The sequence below is a fragment of the Natator depressus genome, chromosome 10 (genome assembly GCF_965152275.1).
Source record: "Natator depressus isolate rNatDep1 chromosome 10, rNatDep2.hap1, whole genome shotgun sequence".
Classification (NCBI taxonomy): Eukaryota; Metazoa; Chordata; order Testudines; family Cheloniidae; genus Natator; species Natator depressus.
Window position 1 is genome coordinate 67356842 of NC_134243.1, and position 19797 is coordinate 67376638.

Consider the following 19797-nt stretch of genomic DNA (forward strand, 5'->3'; position numbering starts at 1 on the left):
TGATCCAAAAAGGAGTTGTGGGGTGGGGGGCCACAGCGTTATTGTAGGGTATTGTAGTGTTGTGGTACTGCTACCCTTACTTCTGTGTTGCTGCTGGCAGCGGTGCTGCCTTCAGAGTTGGGCAGCTGCAGAGCGGCGGCGGCTGCTGGCTGGGAGCCCAGCTCTGAAGGCAGAGCTGCCACCCGCAGCAGCGCAGAAGTAAGGATGGTCTGGTATGGTATTGCCACCCTTCCTTCTGTGCTGCGGCTGACAGGGCTCTGCCTTTAGAGCTGGGCGTCCGGCCAACAGCCACCACTCTCCAGTCACCCAGCTCTGAAGGCAGTGCAGAAGTAAGGGTGGCAATCCTGTGACACCCTTAAATAACTTTGCGACCCCCACTCCAATTGCCTTTTGGGTCAGGACCCACCATTTGAGAAATGCTGGTTTCCCCTGTGAAATCTGTATCGTATAGGGTAAAAGCGCACAAAAGGCCAGATTTCACAGTACGTTTTTCATGGCCATGAATTTGTTAGGGCCCTATATATGTACTATGAAGTATCAACTACTGTACCTTATGTTACACAACAGTGTTACCTTTGTTACATTTTTCCCTCAATACCTCAATTTCTTGCCAAAAGGTAAATAATTAAGGATTTTTTTTCAAGTCTTTAAAACATGTCAAAAATAACATGTTCTTAAGATCTAAAAATAAATGAATACCCAAACCTTCATAAATATTTTTTAAACAGAACTTTGAAGCAACCTCAGTTTTTGCAGTGTGGATACTATAAATAGTTATCTGGATGTATAAGTGATATCTAGAGAACACAGCAAATAGAATTTTGATCATTAAGAATCTGCGCAAGGCCAGTGTGTACGGACTGCCCAGATTTATTTCCTGACCATAACGGAAAACAATATTGATGTTTCAGAAGTGTAGCTCTTGCACTTGTCAGGTTGATGTAGATATGTATCCTGCACATTGGCTCTGGTTGTCTGTATCGTTAATACAACATGAAAAATGTTATGTTTTCTTGCAGATCTAATAACTTCTACTTGGCTATGTTGCTCTTTATGTTATTCTTGTGCATGTTACCAACAATTTTTGCTATTGCCCGATATAAACCATCTTTAAGCTGCGGTCCATTTAGGTAAGTTGTACTGAAATAATAACTGTAGTGAGTTGTTAGTTCCCTTATCTCAATAAATTAAACAGTTTTCAATGGAAATATTGCTGGATTACTGATAAATAAAAGTTAATTTGATGTCCTACTTATAATTAATATATGGTGTCCTACTTATGCCAAAAATGTCTAGTTCAGACATAAAATGGTGTTAAACTACCTGAATATATACAATGGTATCTGACCCAAGTCTTTTAATCTATTTTATCAGCTGCAGACATTTTGTCATTATCTGCATAGTTCAGTTGTAATATGTTTGCGTGATGTAATGCAATATACTACAAGTCACATCATCTCTGAACATCAAGAACAAAAACAACGAGGAGCTCTTGGGGCACCTTAGAGACTAACAAATTTATTTGGGCATAAGCTTTCGTGGGCTAGAACAAAGTATCTCAAGTCAGACACCCTCAAACTGAGGCACCCAAAATTGGTGAACACGTGGAAATTCTGGCCATATTTTAAAAATAGATTGATTCCATTCAATTTTTCCATTGATTTCAATGGGAGCTGGATTAGTCATAATGGTCTTGCATAAAAATATGTTTTATTCAATGCAATATTACTTTCAAATGATAAATGCTGACAATTTTCTTAGAGTTCAATTCAACTTTTTCCCCCTTAGTGGACAAGAGAAAATATATGATATTGTGTCTGAAACAATTAAAGCAGATTTTCCTGTATGGTTCAACACAGTGATTAATTATATCAGCAGCCCTGTAGTTGTCCTCCCTGCATTATTACTTCTATTGTAAGTATTTTACATTTCATAGTGATATTACTCTGTATCAGTACTGTATCTATCTGTAAATAGTTAAATCTTAATAGTTGGGGGAAAATAATGCGTGACAGTAATTTTATAAAACCAATTGGAAAAGTCTCGTTGAATTTATGGATTAGGGATCAGTCGGGAGTGGAAACATGCTTAAAGCATAACATCAAATGTTTAAGATAAACACTTCCTCCTTCCATTAGTTTCACTGGAGTGAGTGCTCTTAAATATTTGATGGCATGATATGGCCATTTGATTTTCAGATTCATATGAGCCAATCTATGTTAGTCTTTAATTTAAGCAACAAAACCTAGCACAACAGCCCTTTATGGGTCCAGCAAAGGCCAGTAGTGGTAAAGTGTTGAGAGACAGTTGACAACCATTGCCAACGACGTGGAATACTGGGTTTGCTCTCCTAGTGTTCAGTAAGGTTACTTGCTGTCAAGGTTTGGCCTAATAGTAGTTCTATGAGCTTTCCAGACCTCTGTTTCTCTTTCAGGAGTGTCTCAGAAACCAATTTTCTGTTTATTATTGGTCAGTAGTTCAGTATATGACTGCACACAGGGCTTAATCTGTCATCTATAGAAGCTACTCAGTCATCCTGATTACTGACAGGATAAATTAATTATCAAGGCCTGCTCTCAAATGTTAATTTAATATAGTTTTCTGCAGTCTCTCCAGTCCTTTCCACCCCACTCCTTAAATAATCACATCTGGGAGTTGATATTTATTTTGAGCTGTTTGAAAGATACATCACTTTCACAAAATATCATTCAGCCCATATTTTCTCCTTCATATTCATTGGATATGTTAATTTCCTATGATCAGGCCTGGAAAAAATTAACCTGGTCACTTCATTTGAGCCAGGCAGATGGGCATTTCCTAATTAATAACTCCTCCACTGTTCCCTTAAAGATCTTTTGTACCTTATCTCTGTTACTGTTTTGTTTCCTATTAGTTTCCACCTAACATCCTCGTTTGATTTAACTCTATGCAGTCAGGCAGGATAACAACAAGCAGGTAAACCGAGGTGTATATGATATTCATAAAAAAAACCCTCATGCACACATTCTCCACAGAAGGTGAGAAAGATGTTAAGAGAAATAGCCATTGCATAGCAAACACTTCACAATGTGCAGAAGCATTATATTATACTAAGTTGCATTGTGTATCGAATATGCAAACCTACTATGTTTTGTATGGTGTCCTCAAAGCTGCTCCTATATTCTGCCCATCTCCACAAAAAGAACGTAGTTTTGAAAGCTAAAAGAGCAGGGGGGGGAGTGAATGCCACAATGTGTATTATTTTGTTTCTGTGTGCAGTACTCAGAATGAAGGTCCAGATTCTCAGCTAGTGTGAATCAGAGCAGATCCATCTGGTCCTAAATATGTTAAACAAGAAGGTGGGATTTTTGCACGTGAAAATAATGCATGCACAATTGGGAACGTCTGTTGAAAATTTAGTTTTTAATGTCACCTATCTGTTAAGCTGTGGAACTCCAAAGAATTAACTGCCAGACCTTCAAAAAGCTTGTTTGTCTTTTGCATCCCTGTCCCAATGCAACGGACAAAGCTGGAGAGGAACAGAAATCATATTCCATTTCTGTGCCATGTGAGCCTTTCTGAAAGAACATTGCTAGGAATGTTTCAGATGTGATTCACAGATAGCCCTGTGTTCCTCTCTTCTAGCATGCTAATTTATTACCTGCAGAGTATTGCAAGGTCATTAAAATTCACCAACAGGCAACTGCGGATGCAGATCCAAAGTGTAAGTACTGACTGAAAACATTTATTACACGCTTCTTGGTGGCTTTTCACAAAGCACTAATCTTAACTAAAATTCTAAAGTTGATTTAAGTGTTTTGTATCATAAAACTAATCCTGTATTCATACCTCTTATTTGCTAACTCGTTTGCCTTCTAACATCCAAACTATTAGTTAATCATCCATATATTTATATTTTTTAGGAAAGAACCGAAGACAAGAAAAAGGTGGTTCACATAGCAGTAGGTAAGTCGGGAGCTTTTATAAATACGTCTGTAAATAAAGCATTTGGCCATTTCTATCTCTTGTATGCACCGTAAGTACAAATAAAAAATATATTGGGTGCAGTATAAACCTGCTACTTCTAGTGTCAGTTTTAGCATTAGCCTAGCATTGACTGTAATTGTTTTTATCCTATGAGGTGATTATGCGATGAGGACATTATTATACATTTTACAACTGATAATAAGTGAAATGTGGATCTCTCTGAAGACCTTCTAAAGGCTTTAGGTTGCCTAATCAAATTAAAAGCATGGTGCCAGATTCTGCTCTCATTTATACTAGTGTCAATCTGTAGTAACTCATTGGCTTAAACGGAATTTCTGTGGATTGACATTGATGTAATGAGAGCAGAATCTGGCCTATGTAGTGTAAACTAGTTTGAATTATTAGCAATAGACTAGCAAAAGAATTTAAATCTAGATGGACTGTTCAGTTTCACCTTTATCTACTAATTACTGTGTAACAAAGCTGGTAGTGTTCAAACTTATACATTCATGAAACCCCTCATTCAAAAATAAACGTTTCTTACTGGGCCAAATCCAACAGACACATAAATGGTGGTATATGTTATTTGTTGGGTCAAGAAGTAGGAATGTAGTATGCAGCAATAGTATACTATTTGTAATAGAGAATATAGTATACAGTAATATTTTACAATTGGTAGTATACAGTAAATTAGACCAGTATGGTTTGGGGGGGGCTCAAATTCAGCTCTTGGCATTGGTGGGTGCAAATGCCACTGAAGTCGATGGAAGCTTCGCCCACTTACATTAGAGTTTAATTTGGCCCAGCTGCTGTTAATAAAGGTGGAACATAAGCTCAACTGATGCTCTTGGGAAGAGAAGGCCTTATCTTTATATCCTCCAGTTGGTTTCTTTTCCTATAATCCTCATTTCATGGATTTGGAGTGTAAATTACACTAATTTTGCATACGTACTAAATGCTAAATCAGTGCAATTTACAATACTTTTGCCACTTTCAACAATTTTCTGATCAACAAGCACCTGACATGCATTGGGCACCATCTATCCAGCTGGGTTCTTATACTGACTCCGATCACCACACCATCTCGGTGCTCAGTGCTTGTCTCCACTGAATTTGCCCAGAGGATTCTATGGGAACGCCATCCATTTACTGCAGGCTGAAGTTCAGTCAATTTGTTTTCCTTCTTAAAGGTCTGACAGCTCAAGTTACAATCACTCTCTGCTTTTTCTAGCCAGAATCCAGAATTTAGAGGGAAATGACAAAAGACCAGAGCAGGAGAATGACCTCACCAGTCAGGAGTCCTCAGCTCGGTCATCAACACCCCGAAAGAATGGCAGCGTCTTGAATTTTGAATCTCCAGTGACCAAAGGCAGCAGAATACAAACAATCTCACAATCTGTACTGCAAGCTGATATTTCTAGGCCAGTGAATATAACTCCAACAACTCCAATCCCCTTAACACCAACTCTCACTGTTCCTAGCATACAGAAGCGTAGAATTGAGCAGGTTGCAAACAGGTGAGGCTGTCTCCTAGTTCTGAAATGAAATGTATTTCAATATGTCCATGAAATACTTGTTTTTATTTACAAAATTTGTGTAACCAAATTAACTCTGTCACGAACAAAACATTGGCAGAATAGTTTTTTAAAACAGCTTTGCTCACAGGCACTTGGCTACTATGGAATGGTAGCAATCACCTTTGATTGCTAGAGTGGATTATAGTACTTTTGTGCGGATATAGTTTATAAAGTTCCTAAACTTGTTTAAAGTAAAGATAAAACCCTCCAAATTACACTACATTAAAAAGCAATTCAAATAGGATATTCTTTTCATGAAATTGACAAATATAGTAAAGGTGAAGCAATATGTCAGAGGATTCTCTAAGCCTTAATGAAAATTAATTGTTACATATTTTGGATGGCTTTGTGATTAAGGCATTTGCTTGTTGCTTAGGATGTCTGAGCTGGATTTCTTGCTCTGCCACAATTTTCTTCTGTGACCTTGAGCAAGTCACTTAAGGCCAGATTATGAATGAAACTCACATTGTAGATCACTTGCTCACATGAGTAGCCTATTTGACTGCAGTAGGACTTGTGTAAGTAAGGGATTCACAATCTGTCCCCAAACCTCTGTGCCTTAGTTTCCGCAGCTGTTTAAAAAATTGATTGACTATTTACCTTCATTGCAGGACTATTTTGGGGATAAATATGTTACTTCCTTTTTTTAAAGGTACTCAAGTGTTGTACATGGAAGTGCAAGTGAGCTCTATAAAACAAAGCCCTACACTCCTGTGACTTTCAAAAAGCGTGTTGAAGATGTTCATTCTGAGCCTCTTTTTAGGAAAGGTATCCAACAAGTAAATCCAGACACTCTTGGGGCAGGAGCTCCAGCTTTTGAGGGACGCAAAGTGCCCACCACACGGTATTTTATTGTTAACGAACATGAATCCCGCAAAAAGCTTCTCCGTTCCACTTCCCGGCTCCCAAGGCATTTCAGAATGGAGGAGTCAGGAGACATAGTTGAATTATATCCAAGGAACGTCAGAAGATATGTGGTTCGAACACCACACAGGACATACTTCCCTCACTTCAGTGAGGAGGAAGAGGAGGAGGAGGAGGAATTAAGGAGAGACTTGATAAGCAGATCCTACCGTCCACGCTCACTCTCAGATCTTCGCCCAGCTCCCCGATTTTACATTGGTGAACGTGTGGACAGTCAATTCCTTACTGGCAAGAATCTAGCTAAAGTGCACTACAAATCCTGGGACGATGGCTTTGAGCTAGAACGAGAGAGGCACCCACATTCCCACAAAAAGTCACACATGAAACATGTGGATCTCGATCAGCACTATCCAGAGCATCAAGTGAAACCTAAATCCAAGCATGAACTTGAACAATCTCTAACAGAGTCAGATTCCATTTCCATTGGATCTAGCAGTGATCAGCAAACCAGCAGCAACGACCAATACATCCAAGTCATTCATAATAAGGAGAAATACCTGAAATCTGGGGCAAAGCTTACCAGAAAGAAATCAAAGACCAGCGTTGATCTAAACATGTCTGAATCTAATGAACTGATATGTTCAAATGTCTAGGAAAATGCTCCATTTGTTTTGTGTTATGAACATATGTATTTGTGGAGACCTTTTGGCTGCCATTTGAACCACAGAGAACCGTTGAAATATAGTCTTCTGAACGACAGTATATGCAACTGCTTGATGTGGAGAAAGCAGTATTTAGCTTTCTGTTTAATTTTAATTGTACCCAAGTACAGTACGCATCACAGATGCATTACAAAAATCTGGAGAGAGAAGTATTTCTGCATTATTGCTCATTACTATACAGTAAAAATAAAATATGTACATGGGGCTCCAGGAATAATTAAACCCATGCAAAAGTATGTCAGGGAGGTTTATTTTACCTTCTTCAAGCTCTCAAATATGTGCATAATTTTCCCAGTCCCACCTGAAAATGCCATAGTTTGAAGAGGTCTGTGTTATCCTAGGAAAAGGATATCCAGCCCATCTCTCTGAAAATAAAGGCTTCTTGCTTACAGTACATTTTATAGTTGTGTGTCAGTCTAGCAGAAAGCTATGCTGTAGCTGGAACAGAAGTTATGGGCTTGATTCAGAGGTTACTGGGTGAGGTTCCATGGCCTGCTTTATGCGTGCGTGTGCGCTCTCTCTCTCTCACACTCTCACACACCCTCTCTTCCTCTCTCTCTGTCACACACACACACCTCTCTCCCTTTCTCTGACACCCCTCCATTCCTCACACCCCTCTCTCCCTCTTCCACACACACACCCCCTCCATTCCTCTCACACCCTCCCTCCCTCACACACACACACACACACCCTCCATTCCTCTCACACACCCTCTCTTCCTCTCCTTCCCCCCCCCACATACACACCCTCTTTTCCTCTCCCTCCCTCCCTCCCTCACACACACACACACACACACACCCCGCCCCTTCCTCTCACATGCGCACGCCCCGCCCCTCCCTCTCAGCCCCGGCCAGCTCGGGAAGAGGGGGCAGGGCGCGGTGCTGGGGGCGGGCCGAGTAGGCGGGGCCGCGCGGCGAGCGGGTGGAGCAGCCCCCAGGGACCGGGGCGCTGCTAACCCGCCGCCGCCGCCGGGAGCAGAGGCTGGCGCTGGCGGCCTGGGGAGGCCCGCCCAGGAGCCCCGGCGCCCCTCCCAAAAAGGCACGGGCAGCGCCATCAGGTGAGTGGGAGGCGCTGGGCTCGGCCTAGGCGGGGAGCGCCTATCGGCGAGAGCCCGGCCCCCTGTGGGCGGTGGCTCCTCCGGCCGGCCCGGTGCAGCGCCGCGCCGGAGCCCGGCGCTCGCCATGGCTTACCAGGAGCGGGTCCGCTCGCTGGCGGACACCGTGCAGCTCTACCGGAAGGACCCGAGCGGCTGGCAGAGCTGTAAGCGCACGGTGAGCAGGCAGGGCCCGGGCTCCGGAGCGAGTCCACTGGGGACATGGCAGCTCGGCCGCCCCGCTTCCATTTCGGCCCCGGTTCCCGTTCCTCCCTCGGGGCAGGGCAGAACCGGTCACTGGTTCATCTGGGCGCTGCCGCAGGAGGGTGTTGGATCGCCTGGGGGAGCACTCAAACCGTGGCCGGCCCTGCGGGGTTCTGGGTCCCGCTGCTGCTCTCTCGCTGGTCTTCCTGGATGCCCATCACCCTCGTGTCTGGGCGCCAATGACAAACAAGGGTCGGTGGCCGGGGGACTTAGTAGGAGGCGCTCAGCCCCCTGCAGACTACGGCCGGAAGTTATTTCCCAGATTTGTGACTCTCCTGGCAAAGTGTTGGCAGCTAACAATGATCAGGACTTTGTTGTGACAGTTCAGACCTTTATACAATTCTGCTAACGGTTAGCTCTGAGGTAGGATTTGTAATTAAAATCCTAGGTAGTTATTTTATTTGCCAGCCCTTTAGATGGGTCAGTAATCACTGACAAAGAAAACTAGCTAGCACAGTGGCCAACTTTCACGCGATAAATAAGCACCCCGACTTTCACAATATGCCAAAAATCAAGCTAATCCCATTTCAAAACAAGCAAATCCCTAAGAACCCCAACACTCTATGTGACTAGAATCCCCCCAGCATGCAGCCTGGGAGTGTGGTGGGCCTGCTGTGCACCCCTGCTTCCCCACCCCCTCACCCTGCCCCAGCTGCCAGGAGCCAATCAAAAAAAAAAAAAAAAAAAAAAAGGAACAAGTTGCGACAAGCTACAAGCAAAACAATCTATAAGCCAAAAACTAGCCAACAAACAACTCACAAGACAATTAAACCAAAAGTAAGCCCAATTTCTGCTTTTTTTCCACGGGTTTGGCATGTCAACTAGCTAGCTGTGGCAAAGAGATTAGCCTGTTAATTGCTACATGAAGTCTGAAGGCTGTCTTCACTTATTTCACTTTTGATAGAATGAAGTTTCAATTTACTGGAGACCATCAACTGAGTTTTCTGGCAACATGTAAGTAAGGTATTCAAAAATTACATGGGTGAGGGCGGTGTCTGTCTGTGTGTGAGTGAATAACTCTTGCCTGTTAGGGGTAAAGGAGCAGGAGAAAAATGCAAAGTTAATTTTAGTTTCATGTTTGTTTTCCTACAGATACAAAGGAGATGGAATAATCTCTGCAAGTCCTGAGGCTGTCTGGGAGTGCTTAAAACCAGAAGCTGGTGGACTTAGAACAAAATGGGACCAAAATGTGAAGGACTTTGAGCTGATTGAAACTATTAGTGATGTAAGTTCCATGAAAATGTTACGGAGCATTGTGGTTAAATTCCCATCACATCACATAACTCCAGAGTTATATTGTTTTATCATGCTTACTCTCATAAGTGTTCATTCATAATATTTTAAACAATAGTTATTGGTAAAAGAAGGTAAACTTAAAAAAATAAAATATACACATCTGTGTTTAACTAATGAAGAGGTTTATCACCACCCAACAAATGCAAAGTCATTTATATATTTAACTCAGAGCCTTGAGTTTAAGGCATTTTGCCACCACAACACATTCTGCATTGAACTCATCCTGCCTTTCTTCAGTACCTAAGCACACCAACATGAGCGCAGGGAACATTCAATTGAATTTCAGAGCCTTTTATTTTTATCAGCTTGTGAGAATCTTCACGTTATTTAGAATTAAATACAAAAAGATACATTTGTAAACTACTTATGAGAGAGTTTTCCATTCTGTATGTACAGACTTGTCCAGCTTATATAACATTCACCATTGTGGTGGAGCAGATGTTTAGATACAAGGGAACTGTGTTAAATTTCCTGTGGGATAATAGGTCTATACACCAAGTTTGATGCCACAAAGTTATTATCTCCCTGAAATTGGAGTTTGTAAATTATTACATCTATGAGTATATCTGTGGGTGACTCTCTTCTTAAAGAGCATTGTGTTGCTTGTTCTTATGGCATTGGATCCACCTTGCATCACTGCATTGTCCCATAAAAATGCCCTTGAGTCAAGACTTAGTGGATACATTTATTCACGCTGAATAGTAAGTTATTCTACAAATTTGTGTAATTGAAATAAATGGCACTGCTTGTCAAGTAAGCATGATAACAGATATCACAATCTCTCTCTTATTATGTTAGAAGCACATCACTGCATTTATATGTACATATACAGTGTGATTTAATGCTGTTTGTATTTTGTAGACTATCTCTATATGCAGAACTATTACCCCATCAGCCTTCATGAAGATTATTTCTCCAAGAGATTTTGTAGATGTGGTGCTAATTAAGCAGTATGAAGACGGGACTATAGCATCTGCTGGTAAAATAGTTAAATTTCCAATCCATTTATATTATATTTTATATTAACAGTAAGTTAGTGAATATAACTGAAAATTCTTCCAGGATATATTCTTTTTGTTTTTCAAAATATATATGTTTGTTGGATATACAATAAAAATCTTGGTCAGAAGATGCTTAGTCAATAGTTATTAGCATATATTAGTGCTTAATTACATCATTATCTCCATATAGAATATCAGCAATATTTACACTCTTCAGTCAGTGATTATACTGTTTGCCGATTGTTCTTTTTGATAGTGTTCTTCTGGGAAGGAATAGATATTTCAGTTAGTATTAGAGCTTGTAGAAGTGCCTAAGAAAGTCCCTTTAGAGGCATTGCCTCTGATCACTTCATAAGATGTACTGAAAGCTGTTAAATTTTGCTTAACTAAAGCCAGTGAAGAGATGTGCCCATAGAGTACCCCACTAGTGATTAGTTTTCCTGCAGAGAGCAACTATTTCAAGCTGCTGGTACTATGTGCATATATTCATCTTTCTTTGTTCACGTTCATTTACATCTTTCATTAAGTCTTAAGTCAAGAGTGTCAGTGCCCCACAATGCCTCTTTGGATCACCAGGCAGGAATCTCTCTCGCGCGCGCTCTCTGTAGATAGATAGTGCAGTGAGCCTATGCCTTCTCAAAAGACCAAGAGAGGATCATCTTTGTGAAATGCATTTATCTTACTTTCAGAGTGCAAGCAACTCAAGTTACTATTAAAACACTGTGGTGCCATAATACTGTACAAGCCCAGTAAATGTCTTTTGAAGTGCCTTGATGTACAGTCCATACCAGCAGAAATCATTCCTATAATGCATGCAGTACTTTGATTTATAGATTTGATGACCAGAAAGGAATATTATGATCACCATGCATAACACAGGCCAAAGAACCTCAACCTCAAGAATCTTTGATTAGCTTTCATTGTAAATGCTTGTCAGCTGGCGGGTTTACTGTGGTAGAAAACTTTTACTGTTAGTGATTTTTTTTCTTATAGCAACCAATGTGGAACATCCACTCAGTCCTCCCCAACCCACATACGTTAGAGGGTTTAATTATCCCTGTGGCTGTTTCTGTATACCTGTTCCAGGGTAAGAATCTATTTGAATACTACATATGCTGTACTTGAAAGTCCTATCCATAGCTATCGTGTGTGTGTTAATGTGCACCATTCAACAGAGAACCCTCTGCCAGTTACTGGTTTATATCTGGTTGTGGCTGGGTAGACATTGTCATTTAAACTTAGTGATGTTCAGTGCCCTACATGAAATGAGTTAGTCTCTTTTTTCCATTTCCTAGCGGACATCTGTTAACGTTACAGAAACTATCATCACAGTGGGTATCCTCATTGGCATTCTCAGCTGAGAAGCCAAGGATTAAAAATCTGACCCAGTAGAGCAAATAAACATGTGCTTAACTTTAGGTATATGGCTAGTCCCACTGACTTCAGTGAGGCAATTTCACTTACTTAAAGTTCAGCACATACTTAAGTGCTCTGCTGAATCAGCCTAAATTAACTGGGAAATTTACTATCCTTTCCTTGTAGGGGTAGGTAAAGGCAAATTGATGGGAGAGTAATTGGGAAGTTTGCTTTGTGCCCATTCTATGGAACAGGCATAGAAATATTTGTCCACAGATAACACATAACCGAAATATAAGAAATCTTATAAAGTTCTTAATATTTTACTCTTCTGTTTGTAAGATGACTTGCACTGATGTGTTGTTTTTCCAGGGTACCAGACAAGACCCAAGTCCTCACTTTCTTTCAGACTGATCTTGGTGGCTATCTTCCCCAGACTGTAGTGGACTCATTCTTTCCGAGCAGCATGGCTGGATTTTACAGCAATCTGTCCAAAGCGGTAAAGACAGTGAAAACTCAACCAGCACTTTCTCAAAGGAAATACGAGTCTCGTTGCTGAGACTTAAAAGGGAGGGTTAGAAAAGCTATGATTGGTGGCATTACAGATTAGATTAAGATAAAAATGGAAGAAACAATGGGATCAGAAACCAACCTACAATGCCTTTCTAACAATATAGATAGGTAGGAAAGTTGAAGTGGGAACAGTTCCTTGTCTCAAAGTCCATTTTTAATATAGGATTTATAATTTTTGTACCTGCTTTTCTGTTTAAAAATGCACTACCTTGTGATACTGTATTTTTGTAACTATTAAAATAAGTGACAGTATTCCAGAGGAAATTCTGCTGCCCCTTCCTGGAGGAGAAGCCACACTTCAGGCCTGTTTATGATCATATTTCATCTGTGTAAACCAGGTTACTCCTGAGGGAATTCTGCCCCAAAAATTTAAAATTCTGCGCTAAAAAACTTCTGCACACAATATTTTAAAATTCTGCAAGTTTTATTTGTCAAACAAATGTGGAGGCTCCAGCACGGCAGTGGGGAGCACAGGCCACTTGCTGCCCAGCCTCCCTCCCTCCCCACTCCCAGGACACTGACTCGTGGTGAGGTTGCACCCAATCCTGACACAGCACCAGGGCAGGGCCTGCCTCAGAAACACCCCAGGGCCCTGATCCTCCGTGCCAGATGTACCAGGTGTGGGGCAAGCAGGCTCAACCAGGCAGGATCCAAGTGTGGAGGGGCTCGGTGTGGGGTGAGAGGGTTCTGTATTGAACGATCTGGATGCACAGAGGCTCTTTGGGGGGGCGGTTCCAGGTGCAGGTGGTTGGGGCTCAGCAGCGGGTCTGGGTGTGGGGGACTCGGGGGGGGGGGGGGGGAGTCTGGGTGCTGGAGGAGTGGGGCTTGGGAATCCAGGTACAGCTAGCTGGGGGTCAGTGTGGGGGGCTCGTCAGGGTGATTCAGTTGCAGGGGGTGGTCTGGGTGCAGAGGTGGGGGTCTGGGTGTAGGGGTTTAGATTCAGCTGGGTGAGGTTCGGGTATGGAGGGCTCTGGGGCATCTGGGTGTATGGGGTGAGGCTTGGGGGGGGGGTCTGAGTATGGGGGGTTCAATACAGGGGGTTGGGCGGACAGGGGAGCAGCTCCCTGTACAGCGACCCCTCCCCTGTGGCTGAGGAGCGATGCTGGCAGGAAGCGGGAGAGGATGCTGAGCTTCCTACAGCCAGGGAAGGTTTCTGGGGGTGGGTCTAGCAGCTGATCCCAGGTCAGGGTAAGAGCCACTATAGTGATTTACCTCTCCACGAACTGCTCCGGGTGCCTGAAATGATGTGCCTGCACTGCTAGGGAAGGGTGCGTGACCACTCTTGCAGCTTCCCTTTGCTTCCCTGTCAGAAAATCATTTTTCTGCGGGGAAGCAAAGAAATCTGCGGGGGACATGAATTGTGCACAGTGGTGCAGAATTCCCCCAGGAGTAAAACCAGGAGCAGCTCTGCTGAAGTCAATATAGTTCCACCAGTATAAGTGAGATCCGAGGGAGCCCTGTTATATCTCAGATTCTACCTAATGACCCATATGAAACAATGTTCCTTTCTGAAGGGGGAGAGCTAGCTCCTTTGCTGCTGACATCAATATAGTTTGAGATATTACACTGGGACCAATCCCAAAAATGGGATAAACCACAATGAATTGGGTAGGTGAGAACCTATGGACCCACTCATTCTAGACTATAAGGGCCTGATTCAGCATGCACTGAAGTTCGACTGAGTTCAGTGCTAATGTTAAGCATATACTTAAGTGTTTTGCTGAATCAGGGCCTAATATCCTCAACCAATTCACAGATCCCTGGGCCTTGTCCTCTCCCATCATCCCCTTTCTACCAAAAAATTCTGATTTACAAAATGTCATAAACCAAACTGCACTGACATAATGGCAATAAATAAAGAGATGTATTGAAGTACTTTACTTGTCATTTTTCTAACTGCATTTGAAATGATCATGCATTTGAACAATTTTCCAATATGTTGTTGAAAGTGTTGTGAACTTGTGAATCGTCCTTTCTGTAAAGTATTGTGGACTAATCTTGACTGACTTGTTCATAAAAGTAAGACATTCTTGTTTCCGTCTCCAAGACGGACACACCTCAGGGCATATCTTAGGAAATCAGCTATTTATGTAAAATACAGTGATGTGTGCAGTCTTCAAAGATATTTATGTATCTGGTTACTTAGGTAATGTCAGAAGTTATTATAAACAGCATACTATTCATTTATTATCCTTTTACAAAAGAAAAAATGATCATTTGTGATTGAGTTGGAAACATGTTAATCAGGTTGCAATTGTAATGCTTTTACTTTATTATGTATTTAATTATGTTAATACATTTAAATTTCTGTTCATGTGTTGTGGTTTGTGGGACATTTATGTACAAATATTTCCACTGTAGTTTTTAATGTATGTAATAGAATTTTAGGGAAGGGGGGTTAAATTTAGTTTCTTTTGTGCCTGAGGCTTTTAAAACTTGCCAGTGTGTGTAGCAAATTAAATAAAATATTTTCTGTTTCACATTTTTGTTCTTCTGAATTATCCTTTAACTCTGTCATAGTGTCCCCTCAACTCCCATTGCCAATGAGACTTAAAGGAGCTCTGCACCTTTCAAGATCGCTCTGTGCTCTTTTGGGGCTTTAGGCCAATCCTGTGAGGTTGGGAATGCCCTTAGCGGCTCAGACACTATGGAGATGGCTGCAGGATGAGATAGATATTTTAGTGATGGGGGTGGGTACTCAGCATCTTGCAGAATTGAGCCCTTCAGCTGTTGTCTAGTCCTGTTTTTTTTTTTTTGTTTTTAACTTAGACTGCTGCATAGTGCAACTATGAAGAATGACAAGTGCTTCTGTGAGGGAGAGTTTTGGGCCCCTGTCCTGCAATGGCTTATGTTCATGCTTAACTTTACACACCTTGAGTTGTCCTACTGACCACTCACTGTGCATAAAGTTAAGCATGTGTGTAGTCTTGTGTTTTTTAAGTACCCAAAAGATCAAGGGTTTATCTAAACCTTAGGCCTGATCCAACCACCTTCACTCATACCTGTAGTCCTTTTGAGGTCAATGGCATTACCCATGAGTAAATATTACTCAGAAGGGCAGAACCAGAACCTGAATAATTTAAAGGATCAGTCCTGTGAGGTGCTGAGCACACTCGGCTCAATAGAATCTGAGGGTGTTCAGCCCATCACAGGACTGCTCCATGAGCCCTCTACTCTGCCAAAGTAGGCTGGAAATTTGTAAGTACTGGCTGTCTTGTAAGATTTCTGGGACTTCCTGCTTTTGGGGGAGACTGGAATATTGGGAGACACTTCTGTTTTACATGGGACATTGGCATTCCTGCTTTTGGTCTCTGCCAGAACCAGGAAATGCAGAGGTTCAGAAACCTAAAAGACTGGTAGCCAGGAGAGGGAGGAGCACACGGGTGATCTGAAATTATTACAACCTTTGAAAAGCTTGGTTGAAGTTTTGGATGATTTTTTTGTTAATGACTAAACCTGATGCTAGCGCAGGCCACCCTGTACAAGGACTGTTATCTAATACAATCTTTCTTTCTGCCCTGTACAAGGTCTGTTATCTAATACAATCTCTCAGGCTTTCTGAGCAAGGCTGTGAAAACCCACAAAAAGAGTTTGACCTGGCTTTTGCAGACTTGAGCCAGAACAGAACTAAGGAGCTCAGGGCCTGCTTCACTGTACAGCCGCTAGAGTGACCACTGATTCAGATTTTTCGTGTTACCTGTGTCAGTGGCTGTCAACCTTTCCAGACTCCTGTACAGGAGTCTGATTTGTCTTACATACCCCTGAGTTTTACCTCACTTAAAAACTACTTGTTTACAAAACAAACATAAAAATACAGAAGTGTCACAGCTCACGATTACTGAAAAACGGCTTTTTCATTTTTACCATATAATTGTAAAATAAATCAATTGGAATATAAATATTGTACTTACATTTCAGTGTATAGTATCTAGAGCAGTATAAACAAGTCATTGTCTGTATGAAATTTTAGTTTGTACTGACTTTGCTAGTGCTTTTTATGTAGCCTGTTGTAGAATTAGGCAAATATCTAGATAAGTTGATGTAGCCCCTAGAACAGAGGTGGGCAAACTACGGCCCGCAGGCCACATCCGGCCCACGGGACTGTCCTGCCCGGCCCCTGAGCTCCCGGCCGGGGAGTCCCTTCCCCTGCTGTCCTCCCTCCCCCACAGCTACACCGCCACACAGGCAGTGCGGCTTGCGCCCGCCCACCTCCCAGGCTTTCTAAGAAGCCTGTTCTGCTGCTCTGAGCGGCATGGTAAGGGGGTGGGGGTGGGGTTGAAAGGGGCGGGAGGTCCTGGGGGGCAGTCAGGGGACAGAGGGCGGTTGGATGGGGTGGAGGTGGGGGGGGTCAGGAGACAGGGAGCAGGGGGTGTGTGGTTAGGGGCGGGGTCCCGGAGGGGTGGTCAGGGGACAAGGAGCAGGGGGCGTTGGATGGGTCAGGGGTTCTGAGGGGAGCAGTCAGGGGGCGGGGATAGGGGGCGGGGGCCAGTCTGTTTGGGAAGGCACAGCCTTCCCTACCCGGCCGTCCATACCATTTCGCAACCCCGATGTGGCCATCAGGCCAAAAAGTTTGCCCACCCCTGCCCTAGAAGACTTCTGCATTCCCCTAGGAATACGCATACTCCTGGTTGAGAACCACTGATCTGTATGGACAGCTGCTTTAAAAATGTTGATCCTCCTGTATACACACTGCGGAAATGATATTTACTTAGAAGTGGCTAACCAGATGAGATTTCACATGTAGGGAGAGAAAGAGAGGGAGCTAAACAAGAAATTGTAAAATATGTACTGTGCAAAAAAAGGAAATCATGGCTTGACTAGACTCTTGTATTGCTTATCTTCGCATGGCCTATTGCTACAATATTTCTTTTGGCTGTTGATTAAAGAATAACAATTGCTTTTGCCCTTTAGGATTAACACTGTGGTATGTAATAATCAGTGATCTTAATGTTATGTCCCTATATTAACAAAGCAGGTCTGAGGAGACCAAAAGGACCACAGGGCAAAGAGGCACTGTCTTGACCAAACTAAGCAGCAGCTTTAACCTCTCATAAGACAACTCTTTGGAGCAAGGACTGTCCTTTTGTTCTGTTTATACAGCATCTTTCAGATAAGCCCCTGGTCCATGACTGGGGCTCCTGGGTGCTCTGATAATACAAATCCTAGTGATAATGCAGTGTTAGGTGCATGTACACAAGAGACTTATTTTGAAAACTTGGGGCCAATAAAAATATGCAAAAACTTGTCTCCGTGTTTAAGTCCATTGCGTATTTTGAAAATAACAAAACCTCTTAAAATTCTACTAGCAGTGGTAACAGTGGAACAATCCGTGGTTGGTGCTGCTTTCAGCAACATCTCTTTAAACAAACGGGGGGAAATAATTGGACTGTTGAACCATGGATTCTGATGCTCTTAGGGCTTTTTTTTTTTCTTTTGTCATTCGTATTGGTCATACATTCATTTACTGTATATGAACTAGCATGAATCACAGAATTTGTTCCCCTCTTGTCTTTTAGTTTTAGCACAATAATAAATTAAGTAAATAAGTTACGGTTGCATTAACTTTTTGTTACTTTAAATTCTATTGTAAGTGCTAGAAATATATAGAGGAGGTCAAGGAGGTAATATCTTCCAGGGCATTGTACTAGTAGGTATTGAAGACTGGTCAATTCTTGGGTGTACGTACAAACCCTGACAAAGATGCTGTAGTACGCTATCAATGTTTACACAGCATTCTCCATCTGAAGCAATGGCATGCCTTGTGTAACCATCAATGCCAGATCTGTCCCCAAAGTATTTAGTATTTCCAGTCACCAACTGGCTCAACGAGCCTTAAATCCCATAAGCAATCATTGGTATTTTCGTTTTAAATACTAATGCAGTGATGTTAAAAATTACACAAACTATATATTCAGATAACCAGGTTCAGTTCTAAATGTCCTTGTTACTCTGGCCCAGATTTTTAAAAGCATTTAGGTATTGCTTTGCTCAGTGTTGCAAGGCCTAAGTGACTTAGGAGCCCAAGTCTCATTTTTCAGAGGTGACTTCGACACTTAGGGACCCATTGACTTGTAATGAAATGTAGGCTGCTAAGTGACTTTTGATGACTTAGGCTCCTGCATCATTTAGGCATTGCAGCGCTGAGCAGAGAAATCCCTGAATGCCTTTCAAAATTCTCAACCCTGTACTTAGGATATTTTTAATTCACAACGCAATGCCTGGGCATTGTGAGGGTTTTTCAGATTCTTGTTTCACAGTAAATACTGTGCTGCGGTACAATGTTCTTCAGATGCATGTGCTTAATTTCCCACTCAGACAAATGAGATTTGCATCTATATTAGCTTGATTCTCTACTGTGTCCGATTTAGGGGTGGGGGTGCTGCAGGGAACCAGTCACAACTCCCGGATTCAGAGCTGCTTGGCCACTGAGCAAATGATTGCTGTTCAGTGCAACTCTAACTTACGTGTCAGGGCTGTTATGCCAGTGGAGGATAAACTGGAGCTCTACTATGTCCTGTCCCGTCCTCTCCTCTCCCTCTTCTGACCCCAGAATATCCCCAAACAGCCTCTTTTCCCCCCCTTACAATGGGGGTGTGGGGCAACTGGCGTAGGAGGCAGCAGAGTCAGCTTTATGCTAGCAAAGAATTCCTCTTTATAAGGGATATTCTCTACTGGGCGGCCCTGGCTCCTTTGTGCTGGATAGAGCCCATCCTTCTTTGGCTGCTTGCCCTGCCTTCCTCCCTTCCCCATGTGCTGGAAGCTGTGGGGAGGGAGATTTAGGAGCCAACCATTTCTATTCTGCACCCACTGTTACGCAGTCCCCAGCTAGGGTTTGTGGTCAGTCTCTGGAGCAGGACTGAGAATCTGCCCTACGGTTTTGGCCTGTTTCTAATTTTCCTTAAATTTGGTGGTTAAATTAACTTTGCACACTAGTCTGTGACACCATCAAATGGATTTATATAGGATAGAGAGTACTGCAATTTTCACACATTTAATTACACTCATCATATTAAGACCTTTTTTTAGCATTCTACAATTTGCAACAGCTGCTTATGAATATTGTAAAAGAAATTGTATAACCTTCT

At 42.3% G+C, this 19797-nt stretch overlaps 2 protein-coding genes across 2 annotated transcripts in view; both read left to right on the forward strand.

Annotated features, from left to right (window-relative positions):
* Positions 1 to 7758, forward strand: part of TMC3 (transmembrane channel like 3) — a 31626-nt gene extending 23868 nt beyond the window's left edge. The window contains exons 17-22 of the mRNA XM_074964796.1: positions 1020 to 1130; positions 1789 to 1914; positions 3625 to 3703; positions 3903 to 3945; positions 5198 to 5483; positions 6196 to 7758. Coding sequence (XP_074820897.1) covers positions 1020 to 1130; positions 1789 to 1914; positions 3625 to 3703; positions 3903 to 3945; positions 5198 to 5483; positions 6196 to 7060 — 1510 coding nt within the window. The 3' untranslated portion in view covers positions 7061 to 7758. The remainder of the gene's footprint in view (positions 1 to 1019; positions 1131 to 1788; positions 1915 to 3624; positions 3704 to 3902; positions 3946 to 5197; positions 5484 to 6195) is intronic.
* A 436-nt stretch (positions 7759 to 8194) lies between these two features.
* STARD5 (StAR related lipid transfer domain containing 5) lies at positions 8195 to 13409 on the forward strand. The gene is made up of 6 exons (XM_074964797.1): positions 8195 to 8400; positions 9391 to 9440; positions 9579 to 9711; positions 10644 to 10761; positions 11777 to 11870; positions 12512 to 13409. The coding sequence occupies exons 1-6, from the start codon at positions 8311 to 8313 to the stop codon at positions 12696 to 12698; spliced, it is 672 nt and encodes a 223-aa protein (XP_074820898.1). The 5' UTR covers positions 8195 to 8310; the 3' UTR covers positions 12699 to 13409.
* Positions 13410 to 19797: the final 6388 nt, after the last annotated feature.